The sequence below is a fragment of the Electrophorus electricus genome, chromosome 14, assembly GCF_013358815.1.
Source record: "Electrophorus electricus isolate fEleEle1 chromosome 14, fEleEle1.pri, whole genome shotgun sequence".
NCBI classification, from domain to species: domain Eukaryota; kingdom Metazoa; phylum Chordata; class Actinopteri; order Gymnotiformes; family Gymnotidae; genus Electrophorus; species Electrophorus electricus.
The window spans coordinates 16,504,247-16,525,945 of NC_049548.1; the positions used below are offsets into that span (position 1 = coordinate 16,504,247).

The 21,699-nt window shown below is 39.3% G+C and overlaps 1 protein-coding gene across 1 annotated transcript; it reads right to left on the reverse strand.

Annotated features, from left to right (window-relative positions):
* Positions 1–16,267: 16,267 nt before the first annotated feature.
* Positions 16,268–21,054, reverse strand: LOC113590848 (sarcoplasmic reticulum histidine-rich calcium-binding protein-like). Its single transcript, XM_027031159.2, has 6 exons — positions 20,111–21,054; positions 19,491–19,603; positions 19,035–19,103; positions 17,650–17,704; positions 17,085–17,121; positions 16,268–16,971 (listed from the first exon to the last, which is right to left on the reverse strand). Exons 1-6 carry the CDS (start codon positions 20,787–20,789, stop codon positions 16,950–16,952), a joined length of 975 nt encoding a protein of 324 aa, XP_026886960.2. The 5' UTR covers positions 20,790–21,054; the 3' UTR covers positions 16,268–16,949.
* Positions 21,055–21,699: the final 645 nt, after the last annotated feature.

Genomic DNA, 21,699 nt, shown 5'->3' on the forward strand with positions numbered 1-21,699 from the left:
CAAGTCTCTCCTTTCCAAGTTCTCACTGGAAGTAACATCTGCAAAGTCATCCTACTGCAGTGAGAAATTCGAATCATCATCATCTGATCCACGCAAGCTCTTCACTATTTTTTTTCTCTCCTTAATCCTCCCCCGCTCCCCCTCCCCCTCCTTCCTCATCTCTTACTCTGGAGGATTTTATAACCTTCTTTGAGGAGAAGGTTGCAGCAATCCACCAGTCCTTTTCCTCTGTTCCCACTCTTCCAACCAATGTGCATTCCCCAAAATCCAACTCTCTGACTTCTTTTTCTCCTCTCTCCACAGATGAAATTCTTCAACTCCTGACTTCCAGCAATCCGACTACATGTCTGCTGGATCCAATTCCTTCTGCTCTGTTCCAGACAATCGCAAGAGATCTGCTTCCTTCCATCTCTGTCATCATCAACAATTGTTTATCTTCTGGATATGTGCCTACTGCATTCACTACCGCTGTGGTGGTACCAATCCTCAAGAAGGCCACACTTGACAGCTCCAGTGTTACCAAGTACAGACCAGTATCACTTCTCTCTTTCCTCTCAAAAGCCCTTGAACGAGCAGTTTATAATCAATTGTCTCTTTTTCTCACCCAGAACCAGCTGCATGATCCCAATCAGTCTGCCTACAAACCGGCACATTCTACAGAAATGTCCCTCATAGTGATGACTGAGAAACTTCATGCCGCTAAAGCTGCCAAACAGTCATCTGTTTTGATACTTCTAGACCTTTCAGCAGCCTTTGACACAGTGAACCACAACATTCTTCTCACTGTTCTTTCCAGGCTTGGTGTGACTGGCTCTGCTTGGAGATGGTTTCAGTCCTATCTGGATGGACGGTCCTATCAGGTGACATGGAGAGGATCCACATCCAAACCGTGTAGACTCTCCACTGGTGTTCCACAAGGCTCAGTATTGGGCCTCCTTCTCTTCTCTTTGTATACTCGTTCTCTTGGTGATGTAATATCTTCTCATGGTTTCTCCTACCACTGCTATGCCAATGACACTCAATTATTTTTTTATTTTCCACCCTCTGACATGCAGGTCTCCAGACATATCTCGGCATGCTTGACTGACATTGCGTCATGGACGACAGCCCACCACTTGAAGCTCAACCCCAGTAAAACTGAGCTTCTGTTCATCCCAGGTACTCCAAACCCTTACCATGACCTCACTGTTTCCTTTCAGAACTCCCTGGTATCACCATCTGAAGCTGCCCGTAGCCTGGGCATAACTTTGGACAACCAGTTGTCGTTCTCAACTCATGTTTCTCAACTCATGCAGATTCCTCCTTTGTAACAAGTTTCAAGTTTCGAGTTTGGTTTATTTGTCACATACATAGTCACACACAGTATAACTCGCAGTGAAATGGTTTGAGAGTGCTCTGTCCAAACGGAGAAGAAAAAACAGGGGTGTATAGGGACATTTTATATATATATATATATATATATATATATATATATATATATATATATATATATATATATATATATATATATACAAAACATATTAACAAGGTATGTACAATATCTGTATAGTATGTTCATATAGACAATGTACAATGTATATATGGATATGTATAAGTGTATGTACACAATGTACAGTTCCAGCTTACAATTGAATATTTACAGTTACATGGTGGTGGTGGTCCCCACAGTTTATCAGTTTCCCTGATTCAGGGCCCGAATGGCCTGTGGGAAGAAGCTCCTCTTCAGTCTCTCTGTCTTGGTCATCAATGGACCAGCCCCTTCATACATGAGGTCAATGGTCAAAGCCCGATCCGTACCTCGAGTACTTCAAACCTTAAGTACGGCTCGGCTTGAAATACCTTGCTTCAGGTCTCATGGACGACAAGCATCAAGACTATTTTCTGTCCTGGCTTCAAGATGGTGGAATGAACTCCCACTTGCTGTCTGGACAGCAGAGAACCTTGCATTCTTCTAATGCAGACTGAAGACCCATCTATTTGCAGAATATTTCAAGGAGAACTGACAATGCTCCCTTATTGACTGATTAATTTAGTACTTATTGTGGGGCACTGTTTATGTTGTTAAACAAACTCTAGCATTTATTGTTTATAGCACTTATCATAAATGCCATAAATGTTAATGTTGAGGACACTGTTGATGATGTAGAGGAAGACACAGGAGAAGAGGAGCTTGCAACAAGCTCTACAGTTCCAGACTATCACACAGGCTCTGTGTGTAGTCTGTGCTCCGTCTGTGATGTACTGGCTCGAAGAATCACCACGTAACATACAAATGACTTGAGCACTGTATAACTCATTGACAACATGTGCACAACATGACATGAAAACACCTGATGTGCATACCCATACATTATGCCCTCTGACATAAAGTTAGCAATCATCTGACCATGCAGCTGTCAAACAGTAAAAATAAGAGCAGTCTTTTACAGCAATTTCTGAACTTGCTCTTCAAGTGCGGTGTTTGTGTGTTTGTGGGCACAGTCACCTAAATGAAAGGGTTATGTACTGGAAGTGAATACTTCCAGAATACTCTCTCTCTCTCTATGTGTCTCTGTTTCTCTCTACGGTCCCCGGCCTCTACGGCGAGGCAGAGGACTTAGCAGCACATTCCCAGCACTACCAAGTGAGTGCTTACGGCAGCATCCACATTAATATATTATATATCTACTTTACAACTGTGTGGGGCCATACCCATCTCACAAAGTATAAATATCAGTTTGCATAGAAAAGGGATGAATGCTGTAAAAATAGGACTGGACTTCTGCTGTCTTTGCTGTCTACATTTTGAAGAAAAAGTTTTGGTGTTTCAGTTTAGTTATATAAAAAGTTTTTTTTATTCTTTAAAGTGCAGTTCATATGAGATGAAGAAGAACTGCTTTGTAGTCCCTGAATGAACCACTTTATGCTCCATAGAGCGGGTCCCCCACATGGAGTCAGCAAATGTTTAAAATAGACTTATTACGCTGATACACCAAGAGTCCACTAGGTGTCAGTATAATGGCTGTTTCAAAATATAAAGAAGGAAAAAAAAGTTATTGCTCCTCTAAACTGGCAACCTAAAACCCAGATTTCACTTAATAGTAAAGCTATCATGATAACATAATCATGTTAACATAGATGGTGGAGGACATATGCTAGCTGGCTTACGAGTTCCTGTTTACCCTCAGTAGGTGTTAGTGTTATTGGCAGATGGACCTAAATAAATCTCATATGCATAGAACCTTTTTATAGAACCGTTTTATTAGGTTCTGTGAGTTAGCACCATGAGTTAGTATTTCTCAAGTATTTACAGCAGTATGGTAAATTTTAGCAATTTCTGGGATGGCAAAGGAATAAGTGATTGTTATATAGCACCAAGATTAAACTGTTAAACTGGGTTGTTAACCCTTTTTTTTTTATCCTTTCATCACAATGTTACCCAAAACAGTCACATGCAAGGGATATTGTATATTGAGTAGCTAGCCATGCACATAACTGTCATTATAGTTCTATAGCTCTTCGATGGCCTAGCCAAACTTAAAGGTTGATCATATGGTTTTTTCAGAACTTTACTCAGCCGCAACTGTGCATGATCGTTTCTCTCCCCCAGCAATGCTCCTACTGCTCTCTCTGTTCTGCGCTCTGAGACCGTCTGTGAGCCAGGGAAGAGTTTCCCATCACATCCTGCTTCTACCAAACACATTATAACACGTGTGCTTCACATAGAAAATGTTTTTCTTACTCAGCCAACAGGATCACGTGGTACTAGTAGTACACCAGGAACCAATTCCCATAAATGAGAAATTTGGCCTAAAGCTTTGCTTCAGCATGACTGAGAATTTGGGGAGTGCCCTTGGTATCTAGAGAGGCCACATACTTTTGCTACATTTATCCTTCAAAGATCTGGAGACATTTACAAATGTTTTAACAGAAAGCTAACTCTACTGTCAGTATGGGAGTGTAAGAACTCACTAAGTGATACTAAAATTCTAAATGTATTGGTAGCACTTTTTACAGCATGTGTGCTCATAAACATTTACAGAAATCATATATAACGAAAATTCAGGGCAAGGCCCCTACTGAGCAATCAAAGGTGGCACTCACTGCTCTGACATGTCTAATTTTGTCTTTCCGCACTGTTTACATTTTATTATGCCCACATAAAGCATACAGTAAATCATTCTCTTCTGTCTGAAACAGGCTGTGTTACTTTATTTTATTTGTCTCATAGGTGGCATTGTGGATGTTCTATCTGGAACTTTATTAATTCTTGAATTCTCAATATTTACTTAATTTTATAAATGCTCATATGTACATAGATATGTTTATAACAGAGTTCTCTGGCTTTGCTATGTAGGAATGTTGCCTCGTATCTATGAGCACCTATGACATTCTCCCCTGTGCCAACCTGTAGTGGAGAGCAGCCCTTCAGCATTTGTGATGTTTGTTAATGCTTGAAAACATATCCTCATCTTAAGGCAGGTACAGAATAATGGAGCCTTTATCTGTGCAGTTGAGGTCAGCACACCCAGGGGCATGTGGTTTACACTGGCACATAAACATTTCAACAAGGTGGAGAGTTTAGTTTTATAATTTTTCCAAACTTAATCTCCCGGATTTAAATTCATAGAACGCATTCATAGTAGTAAATATAAAATGTTTACTTTAAAAAATTTAGTTATAAATATGTTCTGTGGTGACAAAAGACCTGTATATCTGGTTCCAGTACAGGTGAGCTCTTTGAGCAGACAGATGTGCTAAGGCACATGTTCTGTGATTCAGTGGCATGTTATTCATAGGCTCATAAATAAAAAATAAAAGAGTCATTTTATATGCATTTGTTTATACTTTATATCTGTTTGTGTGTAATTACACTATAAATGATTAAGGAAATGAAAAAACAAAACCCCAACATCAAATATTTAATTTAAACACTATAGTCCATTCAGATCAAATTAATTAAATTCATTATAATAATAACATTATAACATTATATAACAGTATAGTTTTAAAACAATAAAAATAACAATAACAAAAAGGTTAATTTATTTTTGGCACGGTTGGCCGGTCATCCAGCAGGAGGGACACGCCCACTCCTGCTAGGGCTCATACCACACACCCACACCGCTCTCAATCCCCTGCCTACTGATTGTTTTCACCTGTTCCTTATTTACTGTTTCACCTATTTAAACCTACAGGCCCCAGATGATAGCGCTGCACATTAGCCTACCAGGTGCTATCATTCACAAAGAGGATTACTTTTGTTTCGTTTCGTCAGTGCTTCCATTGGTGATTTCCCAATGGAGAATAAAGAGCACTTCTTCACTACCCTGCCTCTTGCTTCCTCTGTGCCACCCGCATCACAATTTTACACAGATATGTAATATTGGATCTTTTTCAGCAATAAATAAATGAGTCTAATATTTGTGTCCCGTTTGATTTGGTTCTGTCTATCTACTTTTAGAACTTGATGAAGTTTTAGTTCAAATTCAGAAATATAGTAACTTCTAAAGGGTTTACAAACTTTCAATTACTGTAAATGTACATGTGTAGTTGTAGTGAGTAACTAAATCTCTTCCAGCCATTGCACAATAGTTCAGGGTTCAGGCTGTAACCATCTTTGAATTATAGCTTTTATGCATGCAGCTAGTTGAATTTTTAATTAATTCTTTGATTTATAAAAATTTGAAATCAGACATACAGAATAAGAGTTGTTTCCCAATATATGATTTAAGGATGTCTTTAGTTATTGATTGTATATTTTTCCAAAATGTTTCAATAGTTGGGCAAGCCCAAAAAATATTAAAGTAGTTAGATATTGTTTCTCCATAAACAAAGGGTTCTGGTTAGTTCTATGGAGATGCTTTCCTATGGGGAGCCAACTGAGGTAGTTCCTAAGCAAATAATATAGCATATTTGTGAATATTTTGATTTAAAAAACATCAGTCTAAGCATATTGGCAATAAAAGTAAAAACATCAGTATAGAATGAGAAGGTATTAGGACTTTACTCAATGTCAAGAACATGGAGCAAATGTCTAGAAGAATGAAAGCTACATGGTTGTCTGTTAATAATGGCCTACAAAGATCAACAACCTCCACATGAGATAGCATTGCAACTCCTTCACCATGCAAATGGTTTATGTAGCAGGAAAGGTAAACCAAAAGCTGGCAGGATCTGAGAGTAATGAGCAACACAGTTGTCTTGTAACAAAACCAAGCACTAACATCACAAGGGCATCAAGATCAGTGAGCACCTGAGGAAGAATATTTGGGTAAGTCCAGTAACTATCATGGGTTTAGAAGGTGCACCTCCAAAGACAAAATGTAGAGGAACCTTCCCTGCAATCCCTGGCTATGTTACATCACAGAAGCCTTTATATTAGCATACAATGGCAACAGATGGGTTTTTTATTGAATACTGTAACTGTTTAAATTTCATTACACCTGAATTAACTAGATGCTCTCAAGTGCAAATGAGAGTAAAACTACAGATGATTAAAATCATAATTGGATGGACATTGTTGAGGAGGACAGAACCCAAATGCCTGCACCCCTGATCTTGTACACTGAAAGATCAGAAAGCTAACTCTACTGTCAATATGAGAGTAAGAACTCAGTGAGTGACACTCAGTAACACAATAAGTGAATATGTGGAGGAGGGAAAACAGGAAAGCAGTACTATCTGTGAGCTACATATCTTGGTGTCATATCTCTTCATATCTCTAAGTATCATTTCTCTACATATTTCTTCCAGTTTCATATTTCTGTCAAAGTACCTGCAACAGTGGATACAGGTAGAGCTGGGACATTCTAATAGCAAGCAAATAAAACAGAAAGATGTAGGTTAGATCTGTAAAGAACAACACATGAACTGTAGACGTCACAGTAGACATGCCAATGATTAGCATGTAGTTCCAGTAGGTTTATCTGTATCAGCATAAGTAAAAGGGCTTGAGGGTGACTACAGTCCTGAGGGCTCTCAGAGACATTGCATTCCATCCATATTATCGTCACAAACCTGAGAGAATGCATGAAGTGGCTGAACCACGGCATCAACATCTCATTACCAGAAGGGCTCCAGGCTCTGGCCCTTAATATACAAAAGGATGACCAAAAGCTTCAGTAAATAAGTCGGTCTTTAGCCTAGATTTAAAAACTGGAAGTATGACTGAGTCTCTGACTAAAGCTGGAAGGCTGTTCCATAACTAATCCTCAGTGAACCTCAATGGTCTCTCAATCACATCTTCTTAAAGATTTTGGTGTTATTATGGATCCCAGTCTATCGTTCAAAGCTCATGTAAATAATTTTTCTCCACCTTAGGAACATTTCAAAGATTAGAAACATGCTCTCCTCACATGATGCAGAAAAGACAGAATAGTCCATCACTTTATCACTTCAAGACTAAACTACTGTAATACCTTACTATCTGGCTGTACCATTAAGCGCCTAAACAAGCTCCAGCTAGTTCTAAATGCAGCAGCCAGAGTTCTTACTAGAACTAGAAAATGTGATCACATCACTCCTATCTTAGCTACTTTACATTGGCTCCCAGTAAAATTTCATGTTGATTATAAAGTACTTCTAATGACCTACAAAGCACTGAATGGTCTTGGCCCAGGGTACCTTAGAGAACTCCTACAGCAGGCTGCAGAGCCTTTTCCTATAAAGTTCCCAGACTATGGAATAACCTTACTGTAAATATGTGAGACTCAGACACAGTCTCAATATTTAAGGCTAGGCTGTACAGTCAAACATTTTATTAACTACTTCAAATCTTAGGTAAAGGTGTAAATCTGGGGGTCCATAGACATTAAGATTTATGATAAACTGGGATGTTATGATGCTGTCAGTTCACCTCTCTTTTGTTTGTTGACTGAGAGAAGCAGAGTGCTAATGTTCCAGGGTACCCTCATGACTGTGTTTCCTTCTGGCTCTATCTAGATAGCTGTGCTGCCATATCTAGATCTGCCAGAGTCCATCTTTGCATCTTTGTTCCTTAATTTACACACCCTCGTACCAGGACATGCCAATAATCTATTCTCTTACTGCCGAGGTACATCACACCTGCCATGGCTACTCCTACCACCCATGATATCCCCTGCTCTTGCTCACCACAGCTAACTAATTCTCTGTTGCCATTAACAGACATTCTCCTGCGGGATGGGTTTTGACCATGTGCACACCATTGGGACAAGTCTAGGACCTCTAGAAAATTGGATTTTACATTAATTGCTTTTTTTCATTTTATTATTTATTTACTTTTCTCTTAAAATTGTTATTATCATCCGTTGTTGGCCAGAGGAGGATGCCCCCCCCTTGATTCTTGGTTCCTCTCAAGGTTTCTTCCTCATGCTCTAGGGAGTTTTTCCTTCCCGCTATCGCCCTTGTCTTGCTCAATAGGGGCTTTGACTTGGACATTTGTAAAGATACTTTGTGACATCTGCTGTAAAAAGAGCAATATAAATAAATTTTGATCTTGGTTTTGATATGGGAGAAGAATTCATAAGGAGAAAGTTAGTCACCATTCAGGTTTTTTAATTTCCCTTATGCAGCCCTCAGTTTTGTTAATTGTATAGACATCATAAGGATTAGCAGAGTATTGTCCACATAGCAGTGGAAGATAATCCCATGTTACAAATAACTGTGCTGAATGGTAGCATATATAATGAGAATAATATGACTGATATAGTTTAAGGATGTGGTTTGCACATAATTGCAGTTAAACTGCTTTTTCTAGTACTTTGGAAATAAAGTTCAGGGTCAAACAATTGGCCTGTAATTGGAAAGCCCATGGGGATTAAGACTAGGTTTGTTTAATGACTGCAGTTTTTAATGATCTGGGAATATAACCCAGGCCCAGAGAAGGCCCAATAGGCAGTAATTATTTCAGTAAACAAGATGGAACTGGATCAAGTATACATGAGGAGGATTTGAAAGAATTAGCAAATTAATGAGACTGATTGGGGTAAAGAATTCTAGTTGTTCATCTGAGATAACCAGGCATCTGCAAAAATGTATGTGAAAAATAACAGGGTCTAAGGGAAGTGCAACAATTTTTTTCCAAATATTTTCAATTTTGTCATTGAAAAAAATCTTATTTTTTACTGTTGCATTTCTGCAGGATAAGGAATTCCATTTCCATGTGATTCCTAGTTAGTTTTGATTCAGTAATAAATAGAAATCTCAGAAATCTGTTTTTATTTTTTTCTATTAGCAATGATAAGAATAGTGTTTTTGCTGCAGTGAGGGCACGCTTACATTCAGTAAGTGTCACGTTTATAGGTAGTGCCTGGGGGATGATGTCAGTTTGTCAGTCTGCTGTAGTAGTTTGACTGACCAGCAATAGAAACTGTTCTGTGGTCTGGATGTCTGGGAGTACAAGGTTCTGTAGCAATTATCAGATGTTATGCGGTGAGCAGATAGTGGCAGGGGTGAGTGGGATCGCTGCAAATGCTGAAGGCTTTTTGGAGGGAGCATGTTCTGTATATGTCTTCTAGGAATGGCAGTTGGAGTTCAAAGATCTTCTGTGCCTTGCTGAGGATACACTGAGGAGCTGCCTGATCAGCAGCAGTGCAACTGCCATACCTCACTGCCATGTGTGTCAGGATGTCAGGATACTTTCTGTCATGCAGCTCTAAAAAGTCATCAGAAGCTGTTGTGGCATCTTGGCTTTGCTGAGATCCCTCAAAAAGAGCAGTCTCTCCTGTGCCCTGTTCATACAGTGGTGGTGTTGGTGGCCCATGAAAGATCCTCAGAGATGTGCACTCCCAGGAATTTCAAATCTGTAGTGCTCTTATTTGGGATGAAACCATACTGCTATTGCATATTGCATCCAATAGCTCCATGTTGTGACTGATTGACTTTATGCAATTCTCACATCATCTGACCTTCGCTCTCTCCTGTTCCTCATTCATCAGCCCCTCATTGTAGTCCTTCCAGCTTCTTGACATGTTCCCCTCACTTGTCAGCACCTTTCCATCCATCACAAGTGTCCTACTCTGCATGGCGTGGATCACCTAGTGGTCCTGTGTTTTTGTCAGGATATATGTCTTTGCATCTTTGTGTTTATACCATCATCATCCTAACTGCACATCCTCTGTCCCTCTGACTAACCAGTCAGTAGTAGGACTTTTCTCTTTCCTTAGTATCCACCCTCTTCTACAACTCTCCATATGCCTTTTCCTTAGGCTTCACTACCTCCCTTTTGGCCTAATACCACCTCTCCCTGTGATCCTGTATACTCTCCTCATCTTTGTGCCTACCCCACCTATTCTTTACAAACCTCTTCCTCCATATACATTCCTGTACACACACACACACACATATATACACACACATACATACACACACCTGAGAGAAGAAACCAGGTTGGAGTTTGGAGAATTAAGCTAATTGCATCTTAGCAGTTACTGTATTAGACTTTATTGTAACCACAAACTTTACACATTATCATTGACTCACTGAAGAGTTAGAGATTTATGGGTGTTTGGGACCACATCCAACAACTAGTTTTACCAACAGACTTGTTAGCAGACAAAAGAATAAAGAAAATAAACATTTGACAGCAGACAATATGCACAACTAAAAGGAGGCCTCTTTTGTCCTCTTGAGCCCGAATCATCCCTTCACAATGCACAGCAGAGAGTCAGTGGTTAAGAATTTAATGAAAATTTCTGGTTGCAGGATGTCATTACAAGCAAGCAGAAGCACACCAGAGTCTACTTGTTTAGTCAGCTGGTCTCAGTTTTCAAATACAGTCTACAAAAAAAAAAAAAAAAAAGAAAAAAAAAAAAAAGAAAAGAAAGTGTCATGGTGCGTCTTGTCACACAGCAGGAGGGACACACCCACTCACTTGCACACACATGCAAACACCGTACCTGCCCTGTCCCAATCTCCTGACGATTAGTATTGCATACACCTGTTCCTTGTTTGCCCTTGATTGTTTCTCCTGTTATAAGTGCTGCACATTGCCTGTGCTCTTGTTGTTCCATTTTGCTAAACCCTTTGAGTTATTACTGCTGCTTCTTCAGATTTTTGTTTTCAAATAAAGTTGAGTTGAACAGTGATGGAGGATAAATATTCTGTTGACCTTCCCTCACATCTCATGCCCTCTGTGCCACCACCATCACAGAAATATTTATGTGCTTTCATATGTCCAATTAAAATAAGGTGCTGTGGTACATATATAGTGTGTGGAAGGGATATCTAAATATATCTAGATACATGCAATAAGTTAAAGTGACCATGAGATGAAATTTATGTGGCATACAGAGTAAATACGGTTATGTATCATTGCAATATAATCCATAAAGTGCTCATGCAACTAGTCAAAGAAGAGGGACATTGTCCTTATTTAGGAGGAGTACAGTTTAGAGGAAAAAATGTGGTGGCAGCAGTCGTTCCAAGTGTTCTCACTCTTGGTCTCCAATGAGACCAAGCTCCACTGATGTGTGAGCTGATGTACCTTGTTCATAACTGCAGTACTGTCTGTCCCATTTCAGAAGACTTCTCAAGTGTAGTGCTGTCTGTCCCATTTCAAATCCTGCTGAATGGTGCTGCCCAGGAATTTGAAAGACTATGCTCTGCTGACTGTGGAGTTATGAAGTTCCAGTGTGCGGGCTTCCTTCTGAAATAAATGGTCATCTCTAGTTTTTATGTGCTAATCTCCATATTGTTTTCTGACAGACAGGAAGGCGTGAATCCAGTAGCAGACAGGCTCTCTTTATCCAGGAGAACATTGGGGACGATTGTGTTGACGACGGGGCTAAAATCTACAATGCAGCATAGGTATCAGAGCCAACTAGGTATTGTACTATGTACTGTAGAGAAATGTGGATGGCATTATGTACAGACCTGTTAGCTCTGCTTGCAAAGATGTCATAGAAAAACAGCCTCACAGTAACAATGAGCGCTTAGGAGGTGGGGACATACGCGGAGACAAACGGGATTTATTATGCGCAAATCCAGAATCGTAGTTGTTAGAACCAATGTGGAGAGACTGGTAAACAAAAATGATAAACGAAAAAGAAACAAGGAGGTACTTAATAACAAGTGAGATCAAACACGAAGGGCAAAACAAAGATAGGCAAAGGGGAAATACTCAGGGTAAATTAACACACACACACACACACACACACACACACACACACACACACACACACACACACACACACACACACACACACACACACACACACACACACACACACACACAGACACAGAGCAACCAAAAAGGGCAAGGGCAAAGACACTACAGCAAATATAAGTGAGACGCAACGGATGAACCTGACTCACCAAAATAAGCAACAACCCAGGCAACAAAACACAGGGCTTAAATAACCAAAACAATCAGGCACTAAACAGATACAGGTGAACACTGGAACAGAGAAAACTAAAACAAGGACTGGAATAGAGGAACAGACGAGGGCGGAGAAAACGAAACGAAGGAACGGAACAAGAAAGTAAAGGAAAACATACATGACAGGGAAACTAAAGAAACAGTGACACCAGGAGGGTGGCCATTCGTGACACACTAGCAATAATAAACAGGCAGCGATAACACAAGGTTTAGAATACAAACAGTGGCTATGATTTAACACAATGATCAGCAAAGCAAACAGGGAACAAGACAGGGTTAAATAACATACTAATAAGAATTAACATGACACAGGTGCTACAAATGATGGGAGGAGAAAACAAAAGCAAAAAAACTAATACATGAGACAGGGTACACATGACAATAAGGATGTTAGGAAGGGCCAAACATGACACTCACTGAATATAAGCATGCCCTCACTACTGCAAAAACACTATTCTTATTATTGCTAATAGAAAAAATAAAAACAGATTTCTAAGATTTCTATTACTGTATCAAAACTAACTAGGAATCACATGGAAATGAAATCCCTTATCCTGCAGGAATGCAGCAGTATAAAATATATGATTTTTTGTTTTGTTTTGTTTTAATGACAAACTTAAAAATGTGGGGAAAAATAATTGCACTTCCTCAGACCCTGTTATTCTTCACATAAATTTTGGGAGCTGCCTGGTTATCTCAGATGAAAAATTAGAATTATTTTCCCCAATCAGTCTTTAGGGGCTAATTTCTTTGCTAATTCTTTCAAATCCTCCTCATGTATACTTGATCCAGTTCCATCTTGTTTACTCAAATAATTACTGCCTATTGGCATATATCTTTTGCTACATTACTAAAATGAACTCTTCTCTGGGTCTGGGTTATATTCCCAGATCATTAAAAATTGCAGTCATTAAACTACAATTATATATGCTACCATTCAGCACAGTTATTTGTAACATGGAATGATCTTCCGCTGCCATGTGGACAATACTCTGCCAATCCTTATGATGTCTATACAATTAACAAAATTGAGGGCTGCATAAAGGAAATTTAAACCTGGATGGTGACTAACTTTCTCGTTCTGAATTCTTCTTCTCCTATATCAAAATCAAAATTAAAATGCATTTATATAGCACATTTTACAGCACATGTCACAAAGTATCTTTACAAATGTCCAAGTCTAAGCCCCCATTGAGCAAGACAAGGGCGATAGCGGGAAGGAAAAATTCCCTAGAGCATGAGGAAGAAACATCCTCCATCCTACTCTTGTCAACAACGCTCACCACGATAATAACAATTTTAAGAGAAAAATAAATAAATAATAAAATGAATGAAAATGAAATAAGCAATTAATGTCGTCCAATTTTCTAGAGGTCCTAGTCTTGTCCCAATGGTGTGCACATATCCAAAACCCATCTCGCAAGAAAATTTCCATTAAGGGTGACAGAGAATTAGTTGGCTGCGGGGGAAGTGTGGTGGGCAACAGCAGGGGATATCAGGGGTAGTAGGAGTAGCCACGGCAGCTGAGACGGGTTAAGCTCAGTAACATCATTACATCACGAGTAGGTGTACCTCAACAGTAAGAGAATAGATTATTAGGCATGTCCAGGTACGAGGGTGTGTAAATTAGGGAACTATAATGTGCAAAGATGGACTCTGGCAGATCTAGATATGGCAGCACAGCTAAAAGAATAGAACCAGCAGGAAACCCTGGAACATCAGCATTCTGCTGCTCTCAGTCAACAAACAAAAGAGAGGTGAAGTGACAGCATTCCATAGTGTGGGAGCTTTATAAGAAAAGGCTTTGCAGCCTGCAGTAGATTTTCTTATTCTTGGTACTAGTAAAGCGCCTACACCTTTTGATCTAAACAGACATGGTGGATTGTAATGCACTAGGAGTTCTCCAAGGTATTATCTGTCAAGACCATTCAATGCTTTGTAGGTCATTAGAAGCACTTTATAACCAATATGAAATTTTACTGGGAGCCAATGTAAAGTAGCTAAGATAGGAGTAATGTGATCAAATTTTCTAGTTCTAGTACTCTGGCTGCTGCATTTAGAACTAGCTGAAGCTTGTTTAGTAAGGTATTACAGTAATCCAATCTTGAGGTGATAAATGCATGGACTATTCGGACTTTTCTGCATCATGTGAGGAAATCTTTGAAATGTTCCTAAGGTGGATAAAGGAAGACCTAGAAATATTATTTACATGAGCTTCGAACAAGAGACTGGGATCCATAATAACTCCAAAGTCTTTAACTGTTAGAGAAGATGTAATTAGAGAACGAGGACCTAGGTGTCTCTGGGACTAATAGAAGCACCTCTGTTTTGTCAGGATCAATTGAGGATTAAAGCCCCTCAGTTATGGACTTTTACAGATCTAACCTACATCTGTTTTATTTGCTTGCTATTAGAATGTCCCAGTTCTACCTGTATCCACAGTTGCAGATCCTTTGACAGAAATATGACACTGGAAGAAATATGTGGAGAAATGATACTTAGCAAAAGATATGAAGTGATATTATGCCAAGATATGTAGCTCACAGATGGTTCTGTTTTCCTGACATCTCCCTCATCCACATATAATCTTTCAGAGTATAAGATCAGGGGTGCAGGCATTGGGGTTCTCTCCTCCACAACAATGTCCAATTATGATTTTAATCACCTGTAGTTTTACTCTCATTTGCACTTGAGAGCATCTAGTTAATTCAGGTGTAATGAAATTTAAATCAGTTACAGTATTCAATAACAAACCCATCTGTTGCCATTGTATGCTAATATAAAGGCTTCTGTGATGTAACATAGCCAGGGATTGCAGGGAAGGTTCCTCTAGATTTTGTCTTTGAAGGTGCACCTTCCGACCCCATGATAGTTACTGGACTTACCCAAATATTCTTCCTCAGGTGTCAGCTCACTGATCTTGATGCCCTTGTGATGTTAGTGCTTGGTCTTGGTGCCAGACAACTGTGTTGCTCTTTACTCTCAGATCCTGCCAGCTTTTGGTTTACCTTTCCTGCTATGTAAACCATTTGCATGGTTAAGGAGTTGTAATGGTATCTCAAGTGGAGTTTGTTGCTCTTTCTGGGCCATTATCATCAGTCAACCATGTAGCTGTCATTCTTCTAGATATTTGCACCATGTTCTTGACATTGAATAAACTCCTAATACCTTCTCATTCCATACTGATGTTTCTACTTTTATTGCCAATATGCTTAAACTGATTTTTTTTTTTAATCAAAATATTCACAAATATACTTTTTCATTTGCTCAGGAACTACCTCAGTTGGTTCCCCATAGGAAAGCAAACTCCATCTTGAGATCTCATCATGCTCAACTTTATCTTCTAGAGAAAACTTAGCAATGTCAGTGCCAATTTCAGATTTAGGGCTTTTTTTGCCCCTCCCATTCATATCTCCATAGAACTAACCAGAACCTTTTCCCAGTAAGCAGAGGCTTTGCTGGTGATGCTGTGGAGAAACAATATCTAACCACTTTTATATTTTTGTGCTTGCCCAACTATTCAAACATTTTGGAAAAATATCAATCAATAACTAAAGAGATCCTTGAATCATTTATTCGGAAACAACTCTTATTCTGTATGTTTGTCTATTTCAAATCTGTATAAATTAAAGAATTAATTAAAAATTCTACTAGCTGCATGCATAAAAGCTATAATTCAAAGATGGTTACAGCCTGACCCCTGAACTATTATGCAATGGCTGGAAACATCTTTGTGAAAGATTTAGTTACTCACTACAACTACAAATGTACACTTACAGTGCTTGAAAGTTTCTAAACCCTTTAGAAGTTACTATATTTCTACTTAAATTTGAACTAAAACTACAAGTTCTAAAAGTAGATAGAGAGAACTAAATCAAATGGGACAAAAATATTACACTCATTTATTTATTGAGAAAAATGATCCATTATTACATATCTGTGTAAAATAAATTAACTTTGTTATTTTTATTGTGTTTTTATACTATACTGTTATATAATGTTATAATGTTAATATTATAACAAAATTAATTAATTTGATCTAAACAGACTATAGTGTTTTAATTCAATATTTGATGTTGGGGTTTTGTTTTTTCATTTACTTAATCATCAGTCTAACTACACACAAACAGATATAAAGTATAAACAAATGCATATAAAATGACTCTTTTATTTTTTATTTATGAGCCTATGAATGACATGCCACTGAATCACAGAACATGTGCCTTAGCACATCTGTCTGCTCAAAGAGCTCACCTGTACTGAAACCAGATATACAGGTCTTGTGTCACCACAGAACATATTTTAACTAAATTTTTTTAAGTAAACATTTTATATTTACTACTATGAATGCTTTCTATGAATTTAAATCTGGGAGATTAAGTTTGAAAAATTATAAAACTAAACTCTCCACCTTGTTGAAATGTTTATGTGCCAGTGTAAACCACATGCCCCTGGGTGTGCTGACCTCAACTGCACATATAAAGGCTCCATAATTCTGTACCTGCCTTAAGATGAGGATATGTTTTCAAGCACTAACAAACATCACAGATGCTGAGCCAAACGGCTGCTCTCCACTACAGGGTGGCACAGGGGAGAATGTCATAGGTGCTCACAGATACGAGGCAATAGTCCTGCATAGCAAAGCCAGAGAACTCTGTCATAAACATATCTATGTACATATGAGCATTTATAAAATTAAGTAAATATTGAGAAAATCAAGAATTAATAAAGCTTCAGCACTCACTGATAAAAAGTTCCAGATAGAACATCCACAATGCCACCTATGAGACAAATAAAATAAAGCAACACAGTCTGTTTCAGAAAGAATACAATCATTTACTGTTTGCTTTATGTGGAATGTAAACAGTGCAGAAAGACAAAATTAAACATGCCAGATCAGTGAGTGCCACCTTTGCTTGCTCAGTAGGTGCCTCACCCTGAATTCTCATTATATATGACTTCTGTAAATGTTTATGAGCACACATGCTGTAAAAAGTGCTACCAATAAATGTAAAATTTTAGCGTCACTTAGTGAGTTCTTACACTCCCATACTGACAGTAGAGTTAGCTTTGTTAAAACATCTGCAAATGTCTTCAGATTTTTGATGGATAAATGTAGCAAATGCATTTGGCCTCTGTAGATACCAAGGGCATTCCCCAAATTCTCAGTCATTCTAAAGCAAAGCTTTAGGCCAAATTTCTCATTCATGGGAATTGGTTCCTGGTGGACTAGTATTACCACGTGATCCTGTTTGCTGAGTAAGAAAAACATTTTGTGTGTGAAGCAGGATGTGGTGAGGAACTCTTACCTGGCTCACAGACTGTCTCACAGAACACAGAACAGAGAGCGCAGTAGGAGCATTGCTGGGGGAGAGAAACAATCATGCACAGTTACAGCTGAGCAAAGTTCTGAAAAAAACATATGAACCTTTAAGTATGGCTAGGCTATCGGAGAGCTATAGAGCTATAATGACATTTTTGTGCATGGTGGTTATACAATATACAATTTCAGTGGTGGTTATACAATATCCCTTGCATGTGACTGTTCTGGGCAATGTTGTGATCAAAGAGTAAAAAAAAAAAGGGGGCGGGGGGGGGGGGGGGGGGGGGGGGGGGTTAACAGCCCAGTTTTACAGTTTAATCTTGGTGCTATATAACAACCACTTATCCCTTTGCTATGACAAAATGCCAAAAATTTACAATACCGCTGTAAATACTTGAAAAATACTAACCCATGACACTAAATCACAGAACCTAATAAAAAATATGCAAAGGTTCTATGCATATGCTGTTTATTTAGTTCCATCAACCTATAACACTAACACCTACAGGAGCAATAACTTTTTCCTTTTTGTCAGTTCTTCTTCTTTATATTTTGAAACAGCCGTTATACTGACACCTAGTGGCCTCTCGATGTATCAGCGTACTAAATCTATTTTAAATATAGCTGCCTCCATGTGGGGGACCCGTTCTATGGAGCGGTTCAGTGGTTCTGTCAGGCACTATAAAGCAAACTTGATTCTTCATATCCTATGAACTGCACTTTAAAGAAAAAGGCAACAGAGTAAAAGAGCAGTTGGAGTAGAGCTATAGGAGTTTGCAAAGTGTCATGAATTTTTTCACTTTTTACAAGAAAATAAGGACTAGGTGAACTGAGCAAGATATAACCCAAAATTAATAAATAATCACTAAATTTTGTTTGCTGCTTTGTGTTAAAAGTGACTGATTGCTCCTTTTAAAATTAAGAAGTGAATGTTGATCTTCAAAAGTTAGCATGGATAAATCAACCTTTGGATTCAATTTGCAAAGCAGCTAAGAGGGTCAATTGCATCAGCACACGTGACTCTAGAGCTTTAACTTTACCAGAAAAAGAACTTGAATTTGGAAAAAGTTGATATAATTAAACTGAATGGAACAAAACAACATGTTAAACGTAGAAAGCAAAGACAGCAGAAGTCATAAAAGCTCAACTGTTTTTGGAATGGCTACTCGGTAACGGTAGGGCTAGAATGTACTGATAATGAGTCTAGACTTATCTAAGCCTTTTCAGTCTTTCAAATGATGGTTCTATTTTTACAGCATTCATCCCTTTGTATGCAAACTGATATTTATACTTTGTGAGATGGGTATGGCCACACACAGTTGTAAAGTGGATGCATAATATATTAATGTGGATGCTGGTATAAGCACTCACTTGACAGTGTTGGCAATGTGCTGCTAAGTCTCCTGCCTCACAAGGACACTTGTCACAGTTATTGCAGTGCTGACCGTAGAGAGAAACAGACAGACAGACAGACAGACAGACAGAGAGAGAGAGAGAGAGAGAGAGAGAGAGAGAGAGAGAGATAGATAGAAAGAAAGAAAGAAAGAAAGAAAGAAAGAAAGAAAGAAAGAAAGAAAGAAAGAAAGAAAGAAAGAAAGAAAGAAAGAAAGAAAAACAAAGAGGGTGGAGAGGGACAGAGAGCGCGATCAGTTTAGCCCCTGCTGACAGTTGCTGACCCCTATAAAAAGAAGGTACCACTACACAATAAGGCTACTCTCATAAAAAGGTTTACACATCATTTAAAGTAAGTTAATTATGTTGTCAATGAGTTATGCGGTGTGCAAGTCATTTGAATCGTCATTACGTGACGATTCTTTGAGCCAGTACCTCACAGACGGAGCACAGGCTACACACGGAGCCTGTGTGATAGTCTGGAACTGTAGAGCTTGTTGCAAGCTCCTCTTCTCCTGTGTCTTCCTCTACCTCATCAACAGTGTCCTCTATAGCACATAAAAGGCAAGCTCATCAACATGTACTGAGAAATTGAAGCTTTGACCTTAATTTAACATTGATGTAACTAGATTAAATCTAGTGTGGTTCAAAACAAAGTTGTGGTCATTTTATGGGCCATGACTGATCTAGAAATGTATCATTGCATAATTGTAGAGACAGGCTGATGTGTGAACTACCTTTATAAATACCTTTTTTAAATTTATTTGTTCATATAGAGCCAGCATTCTTGACCTTTGAGATTCATTTAAAAGATGGTAGTTATTCCATTCTAGTCAATTACACTAGTGTTCCAAACTGTTATATTATGGGACATGCCCTTAACCCTTCACCATCAGCCTAAGAACTGTTGAAAACTCCCTCAAGCTGTACTTTGAACTAATAATTCATAGGTGTGCTGAAAATAAGACCATATGATTTTTGCAGTTTTTTTGGAACCCAAACAGAGATATAAAGCATAGCAATACATCGGTTATACTGTAACACCAAGCTCATACCTGCATCTCCTTCCTCCCCGTCTGTCTCTGTGTGTTCACCATATTTATGATGATCTTCAAGGTCACCGGCCTCATCTTCAACAACCCCTCCCTCCTCAGAATGTTCTTCGTTCTCCTTCTCTTCTATTTCATCTTCATCAGTAGCTTCCTCACTGGCAAATTCATCTTCTTCTGGCTCTGCTTCCTCATCTCCCTCCTCCTCTCCCCTCACCTCTGCCACCTCTGTCTGATCTACAGCTTCTTCCTCCTCAGTCTCATCTTCCTCTTCATCCTCTAGCTCCTCTTCCTCATCCTCTGACTCCTCCTCCTGACCTGCCTCCTCCTCTTCCTCCACTTCAGCTGCTTTCTCCCCTACAGATTCTTCCTCAACTTCATCCTCTTCTTCCTCACCTTCCTCTTCACCTGCCTCATCAGCAGGAATATCCTCCTCTTCAACAGACTGCTTGGCACCATCAACATCCTCTGCACTCTCTTCCTCTGACCCTTCCTCTTCATCTGAGTCTTCCTCTCTGCCTTCCTCATGTCCAGCCATGTCTTCCCCTGCCACATTTGCATTTCCCAGCTTGGCTGCCTCGGTTGCGCCCTCTTCCTGAAGTTTGTCCACCTCCTCGCTCCATGAACCTGTGTTCAACAGAGCGAGTAGCAGTCCCAGCAGCAGCTTGACATGCAGAGCAGCCATGTTAGCCTCCCTCTGTCGCTCACAAAAAAGAGGACCTGCTAGTCCAGCTTTGTTTCAACGTCTCCACCCAATAAAAGCTTCAGGGGAAAGGTTCTTGGTCCCCACCCTGGACAAATAAGAGAAGAAAAGAAGAAAGTCTGGAAGAACTAACAGAGAGCAGACTGACCACACTAGCAGGAGTGCAAACACAAACACACGCTCAGTGGACGTAAGGGAACAGGGATGAATAGTGAGATGACTGACAGGGCCACATGTCAGTAATTCTGATGTGCTTTCCTATGTGTGTGTGCCTATGTGTGTTTTTCAGTGGGTGAATGAGAAAGAGACAGAGAGAAAAAGAAACAAATCTATAGATCACAGTGCATAAGTGAGAATGAATACTAGCATAAAAGAGAAGCAAGCAAGCATGCATGTACACACAAACGTGCACACGCACACACGCACACACACACGCACACACACACGCACACAGACTGACATCTGTGCAGGCCTTGGCTGGGCCTAACAGGTGATTGGGAAACTATATAAAGAGGCTTGGAATAACAGCATGACCCTTCACTATCTGACCTTCAGTAGACCTGGCACTGAAACTCCATCTCTCTGCTTTCTTTCTTTCCTAAAGGTCATGTCTTCTATCCATCACTATCTTGCTAGCCAGCACAGCCACTTCTGTCTCTGATTACCGCAGCACCTGCATCACTGAAACATTCAAACTGGATGAACTTCACCTCTTGTCAGAGGTTACAGTTCTGCATGATTCTTCCATGTGCAGACACAGGTGGGAGTTCAGCAGTATGTAAGCCTTCAATGCCTGAAGTAAGAGACGGAAAAAGATTTGCCATTTTTGTCATGATGCACCATGGCCTGGGGGCCAATGAATAGTCAGCATTCTTAAGCCAACTCCCCTAAA

What these genes read in the sequence shown, in the direction of transcription:
- LOC113590848 (XM_027031159.2), bottom strand. Translation starts at nt 20,789, where the DNA reads ATGGCTGCTCTGCATGTCAAGCTGCTGCTGGGACTGCTACTCGCTCTG. An exon ending in CACATTGCCAACACTGTCAA is followed by an intron (nt 17,705 to 19,034) that starts GTGAGTGCTTAT and finishes TCTCTCCCCCAG; the next exon opens with CAATGCTCCTACTGCGCTCT. An exon ending in TGAGACAGTCTGTGAGCCAG is followed by an intron (nt 17,122 to 17,649) that starts GTAAGAGTTCCT and finishes TTTGTCTCATAG; the next exon opens with GTGGCATTGTGGATGTTCTA.